General features: G+C 36.7%; 1 protein-coding gene across 2 annotated transcripts in view; it reads left to right on the top strand.

Moving 5' to 3' along the window:
• The window catches only part of LOC128643237 (collagen alpha-1(V) chain), a 236618-nt gene that overhangs the window by 83789 nt on the left and 131818 nt on the right, over positions 1–21011 (top strand). For both annotated transcript variants that reach the window (XM_053696224.1, XM_053696223.1), the window contains exons 5-9: positions 12130–12261; positions 14043–14192; positions 14379–14624; positions 14794–14946; positions 15769–15825. In XM_053696224.1, coding sequence (XP_053552199.1) covers positions 12130–12261; positions 14043–14192; positions 14379–14624; positions 14794–14946; positions 15769–15825 — 738 coding nt within the window. The remainder of the gene's footprint in view (positions 1–12129; positions 12262–14042; positions 14193–14378; positions 14625–14793; positions 14947–15768; positions 15826–21011) is intronic.

Raw genomic sequence — 21011 nt, 5'->3', positions numbered from 1 at the left:
GGTTATTATGGGTTTATCAATTGTACTGGGATGCCATGTAACATATAGCTCTTATAGTGGACTGGAATGCCATGTAACATATAGCTCTTATAGTGGACTGGAATGCCATGTAACATATAGCTCTTATAGTGGACTGGAATGCCATGTAACATATAGCTCTTATAGTGGACTGGAATGCCATGTAACATATAGCTCTTATAGTGGACTGGAATGCCATGTAACATATAGCTCTTATAGTGGAATGGAATGCCATGTAACATATAGCTCTTATAGTGGACTGGAATGCCATGTAACATATAGCTCTTATAGTGGACTGGAATGCCATGTAAAATACAGCTCTTATAGTGGACTGGAATGCCATGTAAAATACAGCTCTTATAGTGGACTGGAATGCCATGTAAAATACAGCTCTTATAGTATACTGGAATGCCATGTAAAATACAGCTCTTATAGTATACTGTAATGCCATGTAAAATACAGCTCTTATAGTGGACTGGAATGCCATGTTACATATAGCTCTTATAGTAGACTGGAATGCCATGTAAAATACAGCTCTTATAGTAGACTGGAATGCCATGTAAAATACAGCTCTTATAGTAGACTGGAATGCCATGTAACATATAGCTCTTATAGTGGACTGGAATGCCATGTAAAATACAGCTCTTATAGTATACTGGAATGCCATGTAAAATACAGCTCTTATAGTAGACTGGAATGCCATGTAAAATACAGCTCTTATAGTGGACTGGAATGCCATGTAACATATAGCTCTTATAGTAGACTGGAATGCCATGTAAAATACAGCTCTTATAGTATACTGTAATGCCATGTAAAATACAGCTCTTATAGTAGACTGGAATGCCATGTAAAATAAAGCTCTTATAGTGGACTGGAATGCCATGTAAAATGCAGCTCTTATAGTAGACTGGAATGCCATGTAAAATACAGCTCTTATAGTAGACTGGAATGCCATGTAAAATAAAGCTCTTATACTGGACTGGAATGCCATGTAACATATAGCTCTTATAGTAGACTGGAATGCCATGTAAAATACAGCTCTTATAGTAGACTGGAATGCCATGTAAAATACAGCTCTTATAGTGGACTGGAATGCCATGTAAAATACAGCTCTTATAGTAGACTGGAATGCCATGTAACATATAGCTCTTATAGTGGACTGGAATGCCATGTAAAATACAGCTCTTATAGTATACTGGAATGCCATGTAAAATACAGCTCTTATAGTATACTGGAATGACATGTAAAATACAGCTCTTATAGTAGACTGGAATGCCATGTAAAATACAGCTCTTATAGTAGACTGGAATGCCATGTAAAATACAGCTCTTATAGTGGACTGGAATGCCATGTAACATACAGCTCTTATAGTGTACTGGAATGCCATGTAAAATACAGCTCTTATAGTATACTGGAATGCCATGTAAAATACAGCTCTTATAGTGGACTGGAATGACATGTAAAATACAGCTCTTATAGTAGACTGGAATGCCATGTAACATACAGGTCTTATAGTATACTGGAATGCCATGTAAAATACAGGTCTTATAGTATACTGTAATGCCATGTAAAATACAGCTCTTATAGTATACTGTAATGCCATGTAAAATACAGCTCTTATAGTGGACTGGAATGCCATGTAAAATACAGCTCTTATAGTAGACTGGAATGCCTTGTAAAATACAGCTCTTATAGTAGACTAGAATGCCATGTAAAATACAGCTCTTATAGTAGACTGGAATGCCATGTAAAATACAGCTCTTATAGTAGACTGGAATGCCATGTAAAATACAGCTCTTATAGTAGACTGGAATGCCATGTAAAATACAGCTCTTATAGTAGACTAGAATGCCATGTAAAATACAGCTCTTATAGTAGACTGGAATGCCATGTAAAATACAGCTCTTATAGTATACTGTAATGCCATGTAAAATACAGCTCTTATAGTGGACTGGAATGCCATGTAAAATACAGCTCTTATAGTATACTGGAATGCCATGTAAAATACAGCTCTTATAGTGGACTGGAATGCCATGTAAAATACAGCTCTTATAGTGGACTGGAATGCCATGTAACATATAGCTCTTATAGTGGACTGGAATGCCATGTAAAACACAGCTCTTATAGTAGACTGGAATGCCATGTGAAATACAGCTCTTATAGTAGACTGGAATGCCATGTAAAATACAGCTCTTATAGTAGACTGGAATGCCATGTAAAATACAGCTCTTATAGTGTACTGGAATGCCATGTAAAATACAGCTCTTATAGTGGACTGGAATGCCATGTAAAATACAGCTCTTATAGTGGACTGGAATGCCATGTAAAATACAGCTCTTATAGTAGACTGGAATGACATGTAAAATACAACTCTTATAGTGGACTGGAATGCCATGTAAAATGCAGCTCTTATAGTAGACTAGAATGCTATGTAAAATACAGCTCTTATAGTAGACTGGAATGCCATGTAAAATACAGCTCTTATAGTAGACTGGAATGCCATGTAAAATACAGCTCTTATAGTATACTGGAATGCCATGTAAAATACAGCTCTTATAGTGGACTGGAATGCCATGTAAAATAAAGCTCTTATAGTGGACTGGAATGCCATGTAAAATACAGCTCTTATAGTGGACTGGAATGCCATGTAAAATACAGCTCTTATAGTAGACTGGAATGCCATGTAAAATACAGCTCTTATAGTAGACTAGAATGCCATGTAAAATACAGCTCTTATAGTAGACTAGAATGCCATGTAAAATACAGCTCTTATAGTAGACTGGAATGCCATGTAAAATACAGCTCTTATAGTAGACTGGAATGCCATGTAAAATACAGCTCTTATAGTATACTGTAATGCCATGTAAAATACAGCTCTTATAGTGGACTGAAATGCCATGTAAAATACAGCTCTTATAGTAGACTGGAATGCCATGTAAAATACAGCTCTTATAGTATACTGGAATGCCATGTAAAATACAGCTCTTATAGTAGACTGGAATGCCATGTAAAATACAGCTCTTATAGTAGACTGGAATGCTATGTAATATACAGCTCTTATAGTATACTGGAATGCCATGTAAAATACAGCTCTTATAGTAGACTGGAATGCCATGTAAAATACAGCTCTTATAGTAGACTGGAATGCTATGTAAAATACAGCTCTTATAGTAGACTGGAATGCCATGTAAAACACAGCTCTTATAGTAGACTGGAATGCCATGTAACATATAGCTCTTATAGTAGACTAGAATGCCATGTAAAATACAGCTCTTATAGTATACTGTAATGCCATGTAAAATACAGCTCTTATAGTGGACTGAAATGCCATGTAAAATACAGCTCTTATAGTGGACTGGAATGCCATGTAAAATACAGCTCTTATAGTGGACCGGAATGCCATGTAAAATACAGCTCTTATAGTATACTGGAATGCCACGTAAAATACAGCTCTTATAGTAGACTGGAATGCTATGTAAAATACAGCTCTTATAGTAGACTGGAATGCCATGTAAAATACAGCTCTTATAGTAGACTGGAATGCCATGTAAAATACAGCTCTTATAGTAGACTGGAATGCCATGTAAAATACAGCTCTTATAGTAGACTAGAATGCCATGTAAAATACAGCTCTTATAGTATACTGTAATGCCATGTAAAATACAGCTCTTATAGTATACTGTAATGCCATGTAAAATACAGCTCTTATAGTAGACTAGAATGACATGTAAAATAAAGCTCTTATAGTGGACTGGAATGCCATGTAAAATACAGCTCTTATAGTAGACTAGAATGCCATGTAAAATACAGGTCTTATAGTAGACTGGAATGCCATGTAAAATACAGCTCTTATAGTAGACTGGAATGCCATGTAAAATACAGCTCTTATAGTAGACTGGAATGCCATGTAAAATACAGCTCTTATAGTAGACTGGAATGCCATGTAAAATACAGCTCTTATAGTAGACTGGAATGCCATGTAAAATACAGCTCTTATAGTAGACCGGAATGACATGTAAAATACAGCTCTTATAGTAGACTGGAATGCCATGTAAAACACAGGTCTTATAGTAGACTGGAATGCCATGTAAAATACAGCTCTTATAGTAGACTGGAATGCCATGTAAAACACAGGTCTTATAGTAGACTGGAATGCTATGTAAAATACAGCTCTTATAGTGGACTTGAATGCACCTGTTTGTTCTTATGGGGATAAGATAAGTGTATAATTTGCCACATGATCATTTTCACATACAATGTTTAAAATATTAGTGTAGTGTAGAATATTAGTGTCTGGTTAGTAGTTGAAACATTACTATCATTACTGACTATATACTATGATTCTCTTACATTTGTTTTATGAAGTTGAATAAACAAGTGCCACGGTAACAGGATCATAAACATGTACGTAAAAGATTATTTATGTAAAATACAGCTCTTATAGTAGACTGGAATGCCATGTAAAATACTGCTCTTATAGTAGACTGGAATGCCATGTAAAATACAGCTCTTATAGTAGACTGGAATGCCATGTAAAATACAGCTCTTATAGTAGACCGGAATTACATGTAAAATACAGCTCTTATAGTAGACTGGAATGCCATGTAAAATACAGCTCTTATAGTAGACTGGAATGCCATGTAAAATACAGCTCTTATAGTAGACCGGAATGACATGTAAAATACAGCTCTTATAGTAGACTAGAATGCCATGTAAAATACAGCTCTTATAGTAGACTGGAATGCCATGTAAAATACAGCTCTTATAGTAGACTGGAATGCCATGTAAAATACAGCTCTTATAGTAGACTAGAATGCCATGTAAAATACAGCTCTTATAGTAGACTGGAATGCCATGTAAAACACAGGTCTTATAGTAGACTGGAATGCCATGTAAAATACAGCTCTTATAGTAGACTGGAATGCCATGTAAAACACAGGTCTTATAGTAGACTGGAATGCTATGTAAAATACAGCTCTTATAGTGGACTTGAATGCACCTGTTTGTTCTTATGGGGATAAGATAAGTGTATAATTTGCCACATGATCATTTTCACATACAATGTTTAAAATATTAGTGTAGTGTAGAATATTAGTGTCTGGTTAGTAGTTGAAACATTACTATCATTACTGACTATATACTATGATTCTCTTACATTTGTTTTATGAAGTTGAATAAACAAGTGCCACGGTAACAGGATCATAAACATGTACGTAAAAGATTATTTATCATGAGTTATAGTGGAGAGATTTGGTGATGACAATGATGGTCTCATCAGATGACTAGATCCAATAATATAATATCTATTAATTAAATGTAATGACCATATTTCTCATTGGGCAGTGTAGAGAATGTAATGTCATGGGGTGTTTACTTGGCTGGTCATGTGGGATTTTATTATCATTTTTGCTCTGTACATCTGGCGGCTCATTTCAGCCAATAAAAGACAGTACTTGGGTATGCATGGAGTTGCCTTTAACAAATAGATATAAAGAGTGGTATGTGCTATTATCATTGGGTGCACAAGGCTTAAAAAGTTGAAAACTATTAGCTAACATATGCCTAGGAGTTCTGACAAGCTTGACCAAGACGTTAATTGTGTTATTGTTTGTATTGAGCCAACAGATTCCACAGCACTATAAACATAGGTCTAATATGCAAGGTAGCATTAATAGGAGACAAATATGTAGAGGGCCCTGTTAAGGGTTGCACTGTTGTAGATCAGCTCTCATGGACTCCCATGCTAAGGGGAAGCAAGGGAATGATGAGAGGAGGAGTGGAAATGAGGTAAGAAAGGATAGCATATATTGTGCACATTCCTGAACAGAAGAGTCTTTAAGGAGCATTTGAAGCTATGAAAACTAGAGGAGAGTCTTGTAGAGCGAGGCAGAGAGTTCCACAAAATAGGAGAGATTCTGGAGAAGTCCTGTAGGCGGGAAAGTGAGGAGGTAACAAGAGTAGAAGAAAAGGAGGTCATGAGCAGAGCGAAGGGCACAGGAGGGAGAATATCTGGAGACACTGTCAGAGATATAGAGGGAAGCAGTGTTATTGAAGTCCTTGAATGTCAGAGCCAGGATTTTGTGTTTTATTCTGGAGGTTAGAGGAAGTCAGTGAAGGGATTGGCAGAAAGGTGTAGCAGATGAGGAGCGACTTGTAAGGAAGATCAGCCTGGCACAGGCATTTATTATGGATTGTAAGGGAGATAGACAGCAGCTAGGGAGGCCGGAGAGGATGAAGTTGCAATAGTCAAGGCAGGAAAGTGAATATGTGTTTAAGGTAGAAGTGGCAGGAATTGGCTAAATACTGGATGCGAGGAGAGAAAGAAAGATCTGAGTCAAGCGTGACCCCAAGACAATCAGGCATGTGGGGGTTGGGGTGATGATGTAACCTTAACTTGCATCTACAATCAATTAGGTTCCAAATATTGATCTGATTTCTCTTTAAAACTGGTCTACTAAAATGCTCACTGGTATCAAAAGATACATTTGTAAACTTTCGTCACTTTTAATCGAACATCAAGATACAAATAAAGGGCTCTTAAACCGATTGAGTTCTGTTTTACCTCTATTCTCTTACTCTCTGGATGTAAGATTACACCTTTTTTTAATTCAATTGTTTGCAGAGTTTGTACTATTCACCTTTCTTTGTTGTATAAATCTTTTTCATCATTATTTATTACCATAATATGGTCCTTCTGTATATAAATTCAAGGACCAAATGTTCTTCTGAGCGCTAGGAGGTTAAATAAAAGTGGAAAACAAAATGATATGTTAGCATTGTTACAAAAAGCAGAGATCTGCAATTTTCTTCTGCGGTGTACAGAACACGGTAATAAAATCTCTATTGTTAGACATGGCAAGCTCAGTGATTTTACTTGTTTAAAAGGGAACCTGACATCTTTAACAAGTTGTTGAATTACAGAAGTGTAGGCTTTTGTGTAAGAGACAAAACCGTTTCCCTTGAAGGCTGCGCTCTGCTTCTATAATTTCTAGGAAACTTTCCTATTAATTAAATGAAAAAATGTTACATGTGTTATGCTTTCTAACTTTTAATATCAAATTGTCTTCATTCTCTTGGTATCTTTTTCTTTTTAAACGCAGGAATGTATGCTTAGGGGCTGGCCCATTTCTGGAGCACAATATGGCAGCAATTTTGCCAGAATTGTATCCATTTGCAAGAGCACCAGTTGGCAGCACTATTTCCTGTCATGTAGTGCTACAGATGCCTACCTAGGTGTATCTTCTACACAGAATATCATGGGAACGCAGCAAATTTGATAATAGAAGTAAATTGGAAACCTTTTAAAAATGGTGTGCTCTGTCTGAACTACTAAAAATGTGTGGCTTTCATATCCCTTTAAAATCATATATATCCAGTTTAGAATAATAATTGAGAATGGCTCTAAATTTAAACGTCCCTCACAATCAACAAAAATCAAGTTAAATGTAAAGGATGACATGCCAATTTAAATGTATTAAACCACTATATGTCACGTTGGAGTGATAAAACAGGTATTTTCCTCATCCAATAATTAAAGGGACATTAAACATTACAGGATATTAACATAAATGGTTTAATTACATGTAGTGAAACAACTTTGCAATATACTTTCATTATTTATTTTGTTCTCCTTTCCTGTAATTTAATTCTGAATATTGTGGGCTTTCTACTTCCTGTTAAACATGGTTGTGCAGACACAGCTATATTCCACACAGTCATTGGTTGCACACTCTAGTAAGCCATTTATAACCATTCCTAATTGGCCTCAGTAGAAAAGGAAAACTAAGTTACAATATGGTGGCACCCACTGCTATTTAGACATTAGATAATAATAATAATATAATTTTTACAAATACACATTATTCTTAGGCTAATCTGTGCTTTCAATACAACATTTAAGCAATTATTTAGTGTTTAATGTCCCTTTAAAGAGAAATTAAAGTTACATGTTTGTAATCCAGGGACACAGCCTTTGAAAAGCCCCATGAGTATGTATAGCTTTAAATGACTGAGCTCCAACACAAATCCAACAATAACTGTGTATGATGTTAGAGGATGAGGTTTGGAATTTTTTAGGCTACAATCAGAACTCTTAATTACATGGAAAAAAAAGGCAAAATAAATAATAAAAGTGCATTGTATTTTTAATGATACAATACAAATAAATATATATGCACTTTAGTTTTTCAATATTAAATAAAATCTACTGCGGTTTTTCATGGCTCACATGAGGTATAGGGACAGGTCAGAGATCACGATTTGGGGGCCAAATAAAAAGTATTTGATGTCATTTCTCTATATTGGATGTCTGGAATTCTGCAGATTGCCCCAGTTTAATTGTAGTTTTACTATAGCATTGAGGGCAACAAGACGCTGGCCTTAAGTATTTATGGTGTGCAGCTGTTTCAAGAGTAAGAACTGAAGGGAAATATGGTTCATGGAGATTTTTTCCTGACCCTGATGTGTCATTTTTACCAGCTGGTCATTAGTATGACATATGACTGTTAAAGGGCAGAGGTCACATTCCACTAAACTCCCCAGCCCATCAACAGCTTAGGACATCTCTGAAGGGTTCTTTATCAGCATGTTGCAACAAGCTGGCATTAGGGACTTTCTTGTAACTGGTCTTAGCTTTAGTATAGATATGTATTTAAAGGGACGTTCAACTGTAAATAGGAAATGCTTTATTTAATCGGATCGTTTTTACTTATAAACCAGTTCCTTTGTCTTACTGTGCTTAACCATTTCTAAGGTGTGGAATACACACTCATACACAGTGCATTGCCAGTGCATATAGTTAGAGAGCCAATCAAAGGTGGCAAATAAATAGATCATACAACCACACTCTGACAGCATGAGAGGGCACTGGTTGTTCACCTTTGTCTGTGTTTAACCCCTTAGTAGCCAATACAATTAAAATGAAACACTAATTAAATAAAACATTTTTATGTTTACATTGGAGCAGCACTTTTAAAACAGGCCATGGCATAATTTTACTGCAACATTAAAGGGACATTTCATACAAAATTGGAATCCACACGGATGTATTTCAGTTTTGAATAGCAGCTTTTTTGTAATATAAAAGGATAAGTATACCTGCTTCTTATAAAAGCTATAGCTGTTTCAAAAGTGTATTTAAATATCCACCGTGCACTAGCATTTTATACACTGTACTTGTTCAGAGATATAATACCAGCCCCAGTGATGATCTGAACAGCTACATTATTTAAAATGCTGGTGCACTGAGAATATCTAGCTATGCTTCACATGCACGTGCAGAGAAAAATGAAAACCGTGATAATTTTTACTAGAAGCATTTTTGTCAATACATGAATATTTTAAACATATTTCTATTCACAAATGTAATTCATCTATGTGCAGTTAAATTGTGACTGGAATGTCCCTTTAATAAACCAGATTAGTATTTCATAAATGGGGGTACGTTTGAAAATGGGCAGATGTTTCTGCTATTTCCTGAGTTCTGATTTACAGGTAGTTCAGACAAGAAAAAATCCCCATCTTTAAAAAAATATATAAATATACTGTACTTTGAAATAAATACTCTTGTATCAAATCCACTATTAATGAAATTGCAAACACTATTTTTTTTTAGACACAAAACATTGAGTGTCTCCTTTAATTTAAATCAGCAACTGTAGCTGTTTTTTTTTAACACATATATAAAAGTAGTGATTGTTCATATATTTTCTGTCTATTTACATAAAGCGTTTGAATTCACTGTTTTTAAAATACTACATAAGTAAGGTACATAGAAACCTGATAGTTTGTGCAGGATCTTGTCCATTCTCAGCGTTGAAAACATAATATTAACCGAGGACAAAATAACGTATCAGTACTCCCAACATCAGCACAAAATTAAGTGATCTGGGGAAATGGGGAATATTATCTTAACAAAAATGTAATTTCATTTACCATTGATCTGTTACAGAAGAATTTTGTGGTTACCTAGTTAATGTTCATTTAACATCTGTTTCCTATTTGTTCCTGGTTAGAAACATTTACCCAAAAACCTATCCGCCCACCTTATTTTTTCACTTCCTATAAAACCCCTGAATTTGCAACCTCTAGAATTAAATTTTATTGCAGGAAAATGGTTTCACTTTATGTTTTTGTTAACCCTTTAGCTACCACGCCCATGGATATTCTGTAGGTATCATGGAAGTGGATGCCCTGTGTAATGTTAAAGGGACAGTATATACTGTAAAATAGTTTTTCCCTTAATGGGTTTACAATTGCTTTTTTTACCAACTGCAGAGTAAAAAATGTATGAAAATTTGCTTTTTAAAGTTTATTTCTGTATATTAAAGCTCTGATTTTGTGTTTTGAAGCCACAGCCTAATAAAATGGGTTGAGCTTGTAGGTATAATCAGATCTCATTACTGTATCACATTGTGCACATATACATGTGTCTTTATCTTATATCTGTCCTTAAAACAATCACCAATACTTTGAGAGAACAATGGAAAATCAACATTTTATTACTTTATCTCTGCTTTATCACACTGGGAGTGTAATTTCTTCTGCTGGCTGTGTTTACAAAGCTTATCTATAGCTGGTACGTGCGGCCACAAACTTTCAGAATAGGTGGGGATACCACATGCTAAATTAACAATTTCAAATGCCAATATAAGGGTAAAGGAGCTACTTGTAAACAATTTAATACACTCCAGCAGGTAAAGTGGATCATTGGGAACAAATTAAAGGGGAGAACATTTTTGAGTAAACTGTCCCTTTAAGGGTGTGTTATGAATAGCTAGGAGGTGATTTATTTTTATATAAATAAGCCTATTGTATGGTTAAATGACCTGTCTGGCCTGACTCCAACCAAGCTAGAGGTTTCTTGTTTTCAGTTTGTACATACTTCAAATTCTCCTTAGTGGTTTGTAGCCGCTACTTGAGCTGCATTCTTGCTTTTGGAAGTTGAATTGGTTTGGCAAATATCCTTATTAGGACACAGAAAATTAAAGTGACATCAAACTCAAAATTTAATTTCCCATAAAATGTTTGCCATACACATTTAGAATGGATTTAACTCTGCAAATTGTAGTGTTTCCACTTTCCCTGGAGAGGCTGCAGTGCATTCACTGGAATACCTGACGCTTCTACATGATGCACTGGAGTGATGTGTGCAGGAGCACTGTATCTAATTGGCCAAAGCAAATAAGATAAACAACATTTAAGTGGCATTTTAAGGGGTGTGTCTCAGGACTGTAGAACACAGCATATTTTACTAACAAAATGACAGTTGCAAGTGCGTTTAAAGCATTTATTTTGCTTGCAGATCTTTTTTATAATTCCATAAATCATTTTTGTTGCATGAATATAAAATTGGCATCAATGAGTTTTTGTTTTAAGATAAGTGATTCCATAAGTTTAAAGTTGTAGTTTTATTGTCATATTGTAACTAACTTATCCTAGCTTTAAAATTAAAAAAACATTTTCTGTATCTTTAATCTCTTCTGCTTAAGTTAGGGATGGTTATAAATTTCGTGGAAATTAGCATTCTAATAGGGTTTTGCCCCTTTAACTCAGTTTATTATGACCTGTATACGCCCAGGTATAATTTCTTCTGGCTTAATTTTACCACTGGTTGGCAGAGAGGGTTGTATGGCATAATTTTGCAATATGTTGTTGCCCTCGCTGGAAATTAACAGTTTATATTATCAGAAGTGTAATATATTGTGTTATTCTTTATATAGGAAACAATAAATGTTGGGACAGGGGTGGGCCATACAAGGGGGCAGGGCACACAGGGGAGGGAAATAAGAATGCTGGGCTGTGGGACCCTACAAATTTGTCTTGCCCAGGGCCCCACAAACGCTAAGGCTGTCCCTGCATAACACCATACATTCGGCAACATATATACTTCTGTTATATCTTATCAACTACAAAGAATACCACATTGTCTTTGTGTTATATAAAAAGTATCAACTTGAAACAATTACATTTAAAATGGTTTTGTAAAGAAACAATTTCTTTCTGTGTGTTGGAATATGTATATTTTTTACATATACATATATTTATTTATATATATATTTACATATATATTGATTGCACTAATATAAATTTCCTTTCTTTATTGTGTTTTAGGGAGACATCCAACAACTACTTATTGTACCAGACCCTAAAGCTGCTGCGGATTATTGCGTACACTACAGCCCAGACTGTGACACTGCTGTTCCCGATGCTCCTCAGTCTCAGGACCCCAACCCAGATGAATATGTGAGTAGAGGATAAAAAAGGGTTAAATGTTAGTATAGTTACCTTGATAGCTATGCACTAGTGTGCAATATTTCATATGCTAAGTTAGCGCAGTGCTAACCAACCTATGAAAGTTAAGCGTTAAATAGTGGTGTAATGATTTACTGTGATTCTAGTATATACAAGTAGAGATTTCTACATAAATGATTTTATATATATATATATATATACAAAAAAACTAAAGGGACAGGTATGCCTATACCTCTGTCATATCAATAAAATATAATACACAAATATGTTGCTCTGCAGTTATTATGATGAGAGCACGGTCAATTATTTTGGACAGGCTACATGCAGAGAGAATGGAATTCTGGTTTATTGTGCGGCCCTCAGCATTTCAGTCTGGACACTCTAGATAGTTACTATTAATGATACATACAAATGTGCATGAGAGTGCATTTCAATTTTAAATTAAAATATTTTTGCAATTGTATTGGAAAAAGAAGGTGCCTCTATTAAAAACTATCACTGTTTCAGGGGCATATGTACATATGCTGATAATGCCCTATGCATCTGACACAAAACCAGTATCTCAAAGACCCAACGTTAACGTATATCCTGTCTGTGATGATTCAGCCTACATCATATAAGCCAATGACAACTATCTGTGCAGGTGGGATGTTTTAATGCATGCGCACTTAGCATGCACAGCTCATGCGCGTATACTGCTGAAAAATGGATAGCTTTTACTAGATGCATTTCTGTTTATACAACTATATTGCAGAACTGAAATGCTCTCATGAACATTAAAATTTTGACTATTTTGTCCTTTTAGGTTTGAAGGTTGCTTTATAACCCCTGTACAAACCTTGGTTATTGTGTCCATTTATACTTGTATGTTCTTGGGCCATAAAGTATTGATTTATGTGCTTGTAGTTCTGGAAATAAAGTGTTATCATTTTGTGGCTACAAAGAGAGTATTAAACGACATGTAGCCGCAGAACACTAGATTTATCAATAGTACACTGTGCTAGAAATACTTTACTGGGACATGGAACCTATTTTTTTTCTTTAATGAATCAGACAGAGCATAAAATTTTAAACAACTTACCAGTGTAATTAAATTTTATCAAAGTTGTTTCATTTCCTTGGTATCCTTTGTTAAAGGAGCAGCCATGCACTACTGGGAGCTAGCGTGACATTGGGTAAGCCAATAAGAAGAGGCATATATGTGCAGCCACCAATCAGCAGCTAACTCCCAGTAGTGCACTGTTCCTTCTGAGTCTGTGTAGGTGTTCTTTTCAATAAATGATACAAAAAGAACAAAAGTAAATTAGGTAAAGTAGTAAATTGGAAAGTTGTTTAAAATTGCATGCTCTGAATTATAAAATACATATTTTAGGTTTCATGTCCTTTTAAACCCAGAAAGGCCTTGAATGGTTATGAAAATGTCCCCCCCCCCCCCCCCATTGTGACTCCAAAAACTACATTATGGCATAAACCAGAGAGTATAACAACAGTATTAGTTTTTCTCTGGAAGTAGAATGTGCAGGGTCAGATACGTAGGGAGAGGATGGAGAGGGTATAAAAAACTAGGGAGAAGATAGCACAACTATGGTAGAGGATGGAACAAAGGATGGACAATTTGTTACAAATCATTGTATATCATTGCAATGTTCTCAGCAAAATGTGCAGATGTTAGTTGCCTAGTTTTTCTATGGTAAATGGAAGAGATCAGGTGTTTAGGAACGGGTATAACCTTTGCCATTAAGTGGGATTGAGGTTTTGTATATCTGCTGCAGGACCTTGATCCAGCAGAAGGCGAAGGGGAAGGCTATTATTATGAATATCCATACTATGAAGATGTGGAAGGCGAGAAAACAGAAATTACCACCACCAAACCAGCAGTGGATAACGCAGAGGTATTAAGGCCTGAACCAGAGATTGAGGAGGTAAAGTCATATGCTTGTGTTCTCATTTCCTTTGTTGACTCCAAAATGTATTGTTTGTCTAATCTCTTGTAAAATAATCATTAAGATCTATATATTTCTAATGTGTTAGAATTATTAATTTGATACAATGTTTCCATAATAATCTACATCAGACTGTGATGACGAGGAACTTTGTTGTTTCAACAGGAAGAAACCCCGGCTCCCACTGAAGCCCCAGTGAATGTGATAACTGAACAGGCGGTAGTTGAGACTGAAGTAGAAAACCAATCATTAAACCCTACACCATATGATTATAATTATGAAGTTGTTCAGGAAGAGTATTACACACCACCACCTTATGAAGACATAGACTCAGAGTCGGAGGTTGACACAAATGTAGAAGAGACTGGAGAGATTCCTACGAGCACCATTGTCGCAGTTAGCTCATTCAATGTAATTTTTAACACTGTGAACTATCAACCCAATTATAATCCTTGGTGGTCTACTTGCTGTAAAATGTCTGTTAGACACCATAAAATTACATTTTTTTAGTGTGCACTTTACCATCATTTATTCACAGGCCATTCAAATTTAGAAAGCTTAAATGTCCTTATTATTTTAGGGTACATCAGTTAACAGAGAAGGTGATACAGATGGGGCTTTCATTGAAGAGACTATAAATGGAGATGACTACGAGTACGTCTATAGCGATAAGATCCCAGACTCTGACAATGGCTTGGGTGGTATGCCAGCCAACCAGGACACTGAATATGAGGTTTGTAATGGATTAAGGTGCTAGGTCGGTGGTAGCAATAAACTAATTTTTTAGCACATTCATTAAATAATTAATACTTGCCTAATTTGTTCTTTGTTTATAAATGTCAGATATTTCCCAAACATTCATTTGTTTTAGATTTCAATGTAAACATGGGAATTAACTTAGAATGTTATATTTGAATCTAATCATATATTGAATAGAACATTTTAATGATAGAATATCAAGGGAAACATTTTTTTTAGCAGTTATATGCCATCAACATTTACTTTTCTATATTAAAGTATATGACAATATCCTGTGGAAGAGTGGGGAGGGGATTATTTTTGTAAAAAAAAGCTTTCACTCCTTACAGTATCCATCTGCTCACAATATAGAATAGGAAATGACATGTATTTAGCATTTTTGTCCCCAGGGATCTGCCCTTATTTGAGTTTTATTACTGAGAGCGTGATTCTCATCTAACTCTGTGTGTTTTTAGAGACCTTCAAAACCCAACTACAAAGGAAGCAGCTCATAAAAATATTACAAACACATGTCCCTAAAGAGTTAGCGCTAAATTAAAACATTTGAGGTCCAAGATTCCTTAAAGATGGGTTCACATCTGTTGTCCTGTAAAGATAAATATGTTTCCTTTGATCGTTTCACAATCGTGATATGGGCACATGTTTCTAAGCTCATCATATAGAGTGTGTTTTATTTTCTGACCTCATGTATGTGCTGTCATTAGAAATTATATTGTATTCCCCAGATGAAATAGTTTCACCATCACGTTATTTTATTTTAATAGCACTTTTTTAATGCTACATAATTTGTTTTTAGATTTCTGGTGCTCGAGGGGAAAAAGGACAAAAGGGAGAGCCAGCTATTATCGAACCTGTAAGTTTGTAAATGTTTGACAACATCTTGCTGCTGTTTAAAGTAAAATGTTTATAGTATTTTATACGTCAAATGTTTAACATCAGTTATATATGTCATGAATGTTTATTTCAATGAACAAAGCCTGTAAGAAAAAATGTTAAATCCATTAAGGAATATGCTCAGATGTTTTATATGATTGCTATATATAATAGCTATACAAAATGATAGTGCTCGGGGCTGCCCCCCATTATAAATTTGGGGAACTACACGTGTGCATGTTGAGGTGTTTTATACAATAATTATGCAAAATTACAGGGATCTGGGCTGCCACCTGGTGTAAATTTGGGGAGGGAATCTGTTGGCGCTCTACAAATAACCGATAATAATAATAATAACTACACATGTGCATGAGAATACACACTTTACAACTCCTTTTTATCTCATATATAATCTAGCTATGTGCTAGAAAATATTATAAATAGTTTAATAATTATCCCCATATTTTGCATTCATATTTGAAGTGTAATATTTTGCAGCCTTCAAAACGAATCCAAATCTTATAAGAACATTCTTTGACCCCAGACATTTTACTGATAGTAGAGAACTTTCTTAAATAGCTCTGAATATTAGTTTGGGTAATCCTGATACTATATAATATATTTAACCAGTCACCTTATGATTTGATGTATTAATGTTTATTCTGTAATGAACCATGTTGGTATTTCTTTCCTAAAATATGGTGAGTCCACAACGTCATCAATTACTGTGGGGAATATCACTCCTGGCCAACAGGAGGAGGCAAAGAGCACCACAGTTAAACTGTTAAGTATCACTTCCCTTCCCACAAACCCCAGTCATTCTCTTTGCCTTCAGTGCAAGGAGGAGGTGCCTGAAGAAAAATAAAATATCTTCAATCAATATTTTATTATTTTAGAAAGCCAGAGTAGGTTTACTCTGATCTTTTTTTCTCTAGATTGGGTCTAGCCGTACTCCATGTTAATCTCTTCAGTAGAGCAGTGGTGGTTTTAAACAGTTAGGAACTTGTGAAGTGGGCTTCGCTGTGTTTTCCTAACATGTTGCTGCCCTGGTATAGAAAGCTAGAGTAGGTTTACTCTGTTCTTTCTCTTTCTACAGGTCTCTCTGAGGAGTGGCTTCCTCTCATACCATGTAAGCTGTCCTCCTGCCGGACGGCCAGACTGCAGGTAAGTGCCTTTTGTCTTCTGGGTATGTGAGACTGTTCTGGGACACATAATATCCTCGGTAAGGATATTTTCAGGATGAGTGCAGGCACTGCTTTTTGTGACATTAGAGACTTGGGGTATAGTATATAGTAAAGCATATCCCCCTTTATTACTTGTGGGCTGATTTAAGGAAACATATTCATTTCCCCCCAGAGCTCTTTCAGCAGCGGACATGCTGCGTTACTCTCCGTGTACAACATATAAGGTGTTGTTTTTATTATGAGAGCGTGAGACGCAAGAGGCTTGTGAATTATCTCACTTGGGGTGGTTACATTTGTTTCTGGCACTGTGAGACTAGCTTAGCGGTCTATTCCGCCATTAGTCTCTGAGTTTCACTTTCACTTTGAGCCGGATTGGAAGGGCGCACTTTTCTTAATGGCGCAGCTCCTTCCAATCCGGTTACGTGATCTCCTTCCTCTGTTGCGACATCGGCTGCTTCTATGAGGTTATCGCAGCTAGTTGTTTCAGGAGAGTGAATGCTAGGGAAATACACTGTAATGTTCAAGTCTGAGCGACTTGGTATTGCTGCTGTCTTGCTTATTATCTACCTAGCAGCATGAAAATTGCTGTTTAGCATGTTTCCTCCCAGTGTCAGTTTTCTCTTCTTTGAGATTAACACCTCAGTCTAATGCGGAGGTGCAGAGTTTTAAAGGGCCGATAGTTGTCCTTAGTGCTCTGTATGTTAAAGGGCCAGTAGTTAAATTCATGATAACATTTCAAGGGCCGGTATTCTAATAAATATATTTTTATTCTTTTTCTGTTTCTATCATTTTGTCATAGAGCAGGAGGCTGCTATGAATAAAATGTTTAATGCTGCGTCTGGAGATCTTATTTGTATTGTCATTACAATTCTGCATTTGCTTGTCTAAATTAATCTTTAATTTAAAAAAAAATAAAAAATTCCTTTTTGTTTGCTGAGCCTATAGTCTCTCAGGATGATGTTGTTCAGGCAATGCCACAGCTTTCTCCTCTACGTCCCAAGCCTCAGTGGCGTCACATATAGTGCCCTGTGGAGGAGTTATTTGCCTGCAGATCTTACTGACCAGCTATCTTCTGCTGTATCTGTGGCATTATCGCAAGAGGAAAATTAGAGATTCAGATAGTAAGGTTTCTGTTCCACCTACTGCTACTCTGGTTGCCTTCCTAATAGATCGAATGAGGAGGATACAGCAGTAACCTCTGAGGGTGAAATCTCATATTCGGACAGTATAATTCTTTCATCTGATGCTGAAGAAGTATCTTTCAGATTTAAGCTTGAACACCTTTGTGTATGTTAAAGGAGGTTTTGGCTACTTTGGAGCGACTCCGATACACATGTCGTTGTCAATCCTAATGAATCTAGTAAACTTTATAAATATTAGGATTCCTCTGTGGAAGTTTTTCCTGTTCCAGACTGTGCTAGGAGATTTTTCACAGGAATGGGAGAAGTCAGGGATTCTTTTTTCTTTGTTTCCTGTTTTTTAAATGATGTTTCCTGTCGCTGTCTTCATTAAATATCATGGCACGGTGCCTAAAATAGTAGGGCATTTTACTCTAGCTAAGAGAACTACAATTCCTAGAGAGGATAGCTGTTCTTTTCTGGATCAATGGACTAAGCTGGAGGCTTACATGGAAGTTTGTATTGCCACTGTGTCAAGTGCGGCATCTTATGGGTGCGATGCCTTGTCTGATTCCAATTTGGTAGGGACTCCTTTGGAGGAGATCCAATACAGAATTAAGGCTCTTAAGCTAGCCAATTCTTTTATGTCTGAAGTTAAAATGCAAGTTTTTAAGCCGGGATCCAAGATATCTGGCTTAGCTGTCAGTGGATTTTTTTTTCTCTGAGTCCAAGCTTCTGACACTTCCTTACAAGGGAAGATCTTGTTTGGTCCTTATATGACAGGAATAGTTCTGATATTACGGGTGGAAAAGGGTTTTTTCTACCACAAGTCAAGATGAATAAGCTTAAAGGAGTTTTTCCCCAATCCTGGATCGGTCCAAGGGGCTGAATCTCTCTGTTTGTCTTCAAACATGGATACAAAATATCCCAGATAGGCTGCGGTCATGGTATCTCAGGGTTACTAAATAGTATTCATACCTTTCCTCCTAGAGGCAGGTTCCACCTTGCAATTTTATCTGCAGGCCAAATAACAGTGAGACATTTTTGTGGTGCGTTTGGGACCTCTCTTCTCTGTGAGTGATAGTTCCAGTTCCTGTAAGGGACCAGGGTCTAGGATTCTATTCATTCCTGTTTGTGGTTCTCAAAAAAGAGGGAGTTTTTCATCCTATGGTAGACCTAAAGTGTCTCAACAAGTTGTCTTAGGGAGAAAGCCCTCTGGTGACACAAGAACAGAGAAACAGATGCCGTCCTTCGAAAGGAAACTAGTGGTTCCATTCTTTCTTTGGTCCAGGAGGGTCAGTTCATGGTGACCATAGACCTGGAAGACGTGTATTTTCAAGTTCTTGAGTTTTGTCTTTCTGTCAAACACGTTCAGTTTGTGGCTCTTCCCTTTGGCTTTGCCATGGTTCCCAGAGAGGGCTATATTGGCAGTGATCAGGGTTCGGGGAATTGCTGTGATGCCCTTCCTGGACGTCATAATGGTTCAGGTGCCATTTTTTCAACAAGCAAATTCTCATACAGAGATCTTGTTGTCTTTCTTCATTACCACAGATGGGAAGTGAATCTAAAAATGAGTTCCCTTGTTCCAGCTACAGGGGTCATTTTCTTAGGGACTATATTAGTTTCCCTATATCTAAAAATATTTTTGTCAGAGGTCAAAGAATCAAGGATTCTTTCATCCTGCCTCTATCTGTACTCTACTGTTTGGCCCTTCAGTGGCTCAATGTATGGAGACAATTGGTCTGATGGTTGCTTCATTGGACATCATCCCTTTGCTCGGTTCCATCTGAGAGTCTGCTGTTAAGCATGCTCAGATAGTGGAACGGGGATCATGTGGTTCTGTCTCGGAGGATAGACCTAGATCTGTCAACAATACATGAGATTCTTTCCTGTGGTGGTTTGCTCAGGATTATCTGTCTTGGGGCATATGCTTTCAGAGACCTTCCTGAGCAGTAGTGACCATGGACACCAGTCTGTTGGGTTGGTGACTATAGACTTGGGAGGAGTCTGCTCTCCCCATAACCATCTTGGAGTTGAGAGCGATCTTCAATGCTCTGATGGCTTGGCCTCGGTTGTCTTACATGTTTTTTCAGGTTCTAGTTGAATAATTTAATCTCAGTGGAGGAACCTGGAGTTCCTTTGCCATGATTGGTGTGGATTGTTCAGTGGGCGGATGCTCACATTTGTTGTTCATCCAGTATTCTTCTGGTTAACCCTAAAATGGGGGGTGCTAAACTTCGAGAAGGCAGTACGCCAAGCTTCCAAATTACTTTTTAAAGTCAAGAGATCAGCAGGCTGCTCTGTTACATACCCTGGCGGTTCCTTGGGATTTCAGTCTGACATCCTTGTTCCTCAGTTGCTCTCCTTCCATGAATCATTGCTCGTATCACATAAGAGTGAGCAGCAATATTTTTAATAGTTCCTGCATAGTCTTGAAGGTTCTGGTATACAGACCGAGCGAAGATGTATTTCTTCCACCTTGGTGGTTGTTTCTGAGGAAGGACCTTCTAATTCAGGGCCTATTCTTTCATCCAACTTTCATTTCTCTGAAGCTTTCTGCTTGGGATTGTATGTTGAATCTGTCTAAGCGTGGGTTTTTTGAATCAGTCATTAAGACCATGATTCAGGGTTGCAAGCCTGTTATTGGTAACCTTTACCATAAGGTATGGGGTAAATTCCCTTATTGGTGTGAATCCCAGGACTACTCTTGGAAGTAGGGTCAGGATTCCTAGGGGTTTGACCTTTTCTCCAAGAAGGTCTGGAGGACGGTTTGTCCCTTATTGGTGTGAATCCCAGGACTACTCTTGGAAGTAGAGTTAGGATTCCTAGGGGTTTGGCCTTTTCTCCGAGAAGGTCTGGAGGAC

This window comes from Bombina bombina, chromosome 12, assembly GCF_027579735.1.
Source record: "Bombina bombina isolate aBomBom1 chromosome 12, aBomBom1.pri, whole genome shotgun sequence".
NCBI lineage: Eukaryota > Metazoa > Chordata > Amphibia > Anura > Bombinatoridae > Bombina > Bombina bombina.
The sequence above is the reverse complement of the archived record's forward strand: the minus strand, read 5'-3'. Positions and strand labels throughout refer to the sequence as shown.